Source organism: Hyaena hyaena, unplaced genomic scaffold, assembly GCF_003009895.1.
Source record: "Hyaena hyaena isolate Hyena2069 unplaced genomic scaffold, ASM300989v1 scaffold_617, whole genome shotgun sequence".
In the NCBI taxonomy this organism is placed as follows: domain Eukaryota; kingdom Metazoa; phylum Chordata; class Mammalia; order Carnivora; family Hyaenidae; genus Hyaena; species Hyaena hyaena.
Window position 1 is genome coordinate 1001011 of NW_024081251.1, and position 2889 is coordinate 1003899.

The 2889-nt window shown below is 43.5% G+C and overlaps 1 protein-coding gene across 1 annotated transcript in view; it reads left to right on the forward strand.

Annotated features, from left to right (window-relative positions):
* Positions 1 to 512: 512 nt before the first annotated feature.
* PRKN (parkin RBR E3 ubiquitin protein ligase) overlaps positions 513 to 2889 on the forward strand; it is a 37501-nt gene continuing 35124 nt past the window's right edge. The window contains exons 1-2 of the mRNA XM_039257453.1: positions 513 to 541; positions 1034 to 1105. Coding sequence (XP_039113384.1) covers positions 523 to 541; positions 1034 to 1105 — 91 coding nt within the window. The 5' untranslated portion in view covers positions 513 to 522. The remainder of the gene's footprint in view (positions 542 to 1033; positions 1106 to 2889) is intronic.

A 2889-nucleotide genomic window follows, 5' to 3' on the forward strand; every position in this document is an offset into this window, starting at 1 on the left:
GTCCTTCAGCGTTGCCATCGTCTCTGTGGTCAGCGTGGCCCAGACCACTCAAATACTTCCCTTGTAGTCTCCCAGTTGGTTACTCAGGGGTCACAAATGTCTGTATCTGCTCGTTCCTCCTCTAGTCTCCCTGCGGAGCCCTCAGTGTGTCCCTGGGGTGTGCAGAGGGCAAGCGCTATCCCAGACTTTGCACCAGGACCCTTTGTGAAGGGTGTATTCCCAGGTCTTGGTGTGTTTTAATGAACAGATGCATGGCCCCTCCAGGCTTGAAGTTCTCCTTAATGTTTGACCTCAAGTAGAATCTCAGGCGCTGGCAACATTAGAAAGCACCTCATTGACATCATTGTCCCATCACTTTCAACACAAATAATTTTCCTTTTTCTTTAGGGAAACCTAATCTACAAGCTGAATCAGGGAGGTGATATTCAAGGGAAGAAAGATAATATTCAATCACAGGCCAATATAAATGCATTTAAGCCATGATGCATCAGTCCCTGGTATGTAGAGACAGTGGAAGGTGGTATGGGAAGAAGATCTAACAGTGAGTAAACAACCTATTCACCCTGTAGGATAATCTAGGAATCTGCACTCTAGTACACACACACACACACACACACACACACACACACACACACAAGCTCAGAAACCTGAGGCCAGTCTACGTAAAGGTTCTATAGTAAAGGGTATAGTAAGACAGCAGGGGATGACATAGGGAGGCTTATAAAAGGGGTGTAATTTAGAAATAGATTCCAAAAATTAGCCTCTTCACTGTTAGAAAAACTGTGATGGGAAGGTGTTTCCAGAGAAAACGCAGTGTGAACAAAGAAATCCTAGTGGAAGGAGGATATAAAGCATGGTCTGGACACAGTTCAGGTGGCTGGTGTTTGAGACCAAGGGAGAGGCTGTGGCCAAGAGAAGGGTGGTAAGAGTGGACATAGGAGGGAAAGGTATGTGGGAAACAGGGTGAGGAAGGAAACTGTGAAGGACTTTAGATCCCTAACAAAGGACTTCAAATGTCATCCTCAATGAACAGGGCTGCTGCAGATGCTGTTGAACAAGACAAGTGAGGTGTTAACATCTGCCTGGCAATTGCATAGCGACTTTGGTAAGCCAGTGTTTCTGGAAACATTCTATTGATATGCATATAGGATTATAGACGCAAAATGCCTGTGTAAATTCATGCATTAGTGTGTATATCACATGCTTGAAAGTCCTGGGAGGTAACATACTCATCAAAGACTTCATTCTGTAACTGCCTACAGGAGCATCCTGAGCAAGGACAGTTTGTTTGAAGCCTGAGTTTGTTTGAAGGCTGCCTGGTAGGTATTAGGTACATACCTACCTACTACATACTACTGGATATTGGTAGGACTTAAGGAAATACCATAGATCAGCATGATAGAAACAGTAAGGAGATAGATTGTGCTCCTAAATGAGTTTTCAGGAAATAAACATGAGATTTTTTTTCCTAGTTTATATTATTGCTTTGTTTTATTTTAATTTCTTTTTTTTTTTAATGTTTTTTTTTTAAATTTATTTCTGAGAGAGAGAGCAGGAGGTCAGAGAGAGGTAGACACAGAATCTGAAGCAGGCTCTAGGCTCTGAGCTGTCAGCACAGAGCCTGACGCAGGGCTCGAACCCACGAACTGTGAGATTATGACCTGAGCTGAAGTCAGACGCTTAACCAACTGAGCCACCCAGGCGCCATTTTAATTTTTCTGACCCTCTCGAAGAGTCCAGTACAATTTGCCTCTTTACCAATTGTTAGATTAGAGGTGGAATCACCACCTGTCTTTCACTCAGAGCTGTTGTGATTTCCGTCTCAGGTTAGAGACCAACATAGGTGAGGGACCCAGTTTTGGAACCGGTTACATTTGGACTTAATCCTTATCTCCTGCTTTTATTGCTATATAATCATGGCTATACTGGGGAGTCTCTGTATCTTCTATTTGCTTATGTATACAGTGAGAGTGACAAACCCGGGTTTGTGGCCTTCCTGTGAATAATGATTCAAAAGTAGTCTGCATGGGGCTCGTGCATGAATATAAAAATAGAATTGTAATCATCTTCATCATCGTCATTATCATGGCCAGGGTTATCATGTGTGCTAACTTTTCCTTGTTTGGGAGGCTTAGTGGCAGAGAATTTAAAGAGCTGCCTCTTGTAGTATGGGTATCGTTCTGACCCGTCACGTTTCCCTGTGCTGGGCTTTTCCATGTTGTACACTGTTTGCTCTTACAGTTAGCAAGCTGATCGTTTATTTCACCCACTTGTCTTGCTCGAGAAAGATATCCTGTTCATAACGTGCTTAATAAGATTTACTAACTGTCGTAGGAACTTATGAGTCTGCAGTCTTATTGTTTACCACCTTAGAGAAGCCTCGAGGCTAAGAATTTTACATGTACGTGGCTGTGAACTCGGCCCCTACAGAGAGCGATGACTTATACTTTCAGAGACTCGATGCAGGCAGACCTGTGCCTGCCCGTCCGCGAACACGCATGCCCACACACCGTTTTTATGTCTTCTTTTTGCATTTCTGGTCTTGTCCGCTAACCATGGATCTGCTGCTTGCTTGTTCCTGTCCTGCTTTGACCCCTCCCCTCTCCCTTATTTCCTCTTCCAATGTTACTTCTCCCATCCGCCTCAACCTTGGATCTACTAGGCTAGACTTTGAAGTTACAGCTCTGCTCTACTTGAATACTCTTGATCCATCACCCTAGAATCCAGTAACCCCTAGGTGCCTGTGCATTCAGTGAGCCCCTAGCAAACACTCATTGAATGAGTGCCTTAGACCATTTGACTGTGCATTCCCAGAGCCTTTTCTTTCTTTCTTTCTTTCTTTCTTTCTTTCTTTCTTTCTTTCTTTCTTTCTTTCTTTCTTTCTTTCTT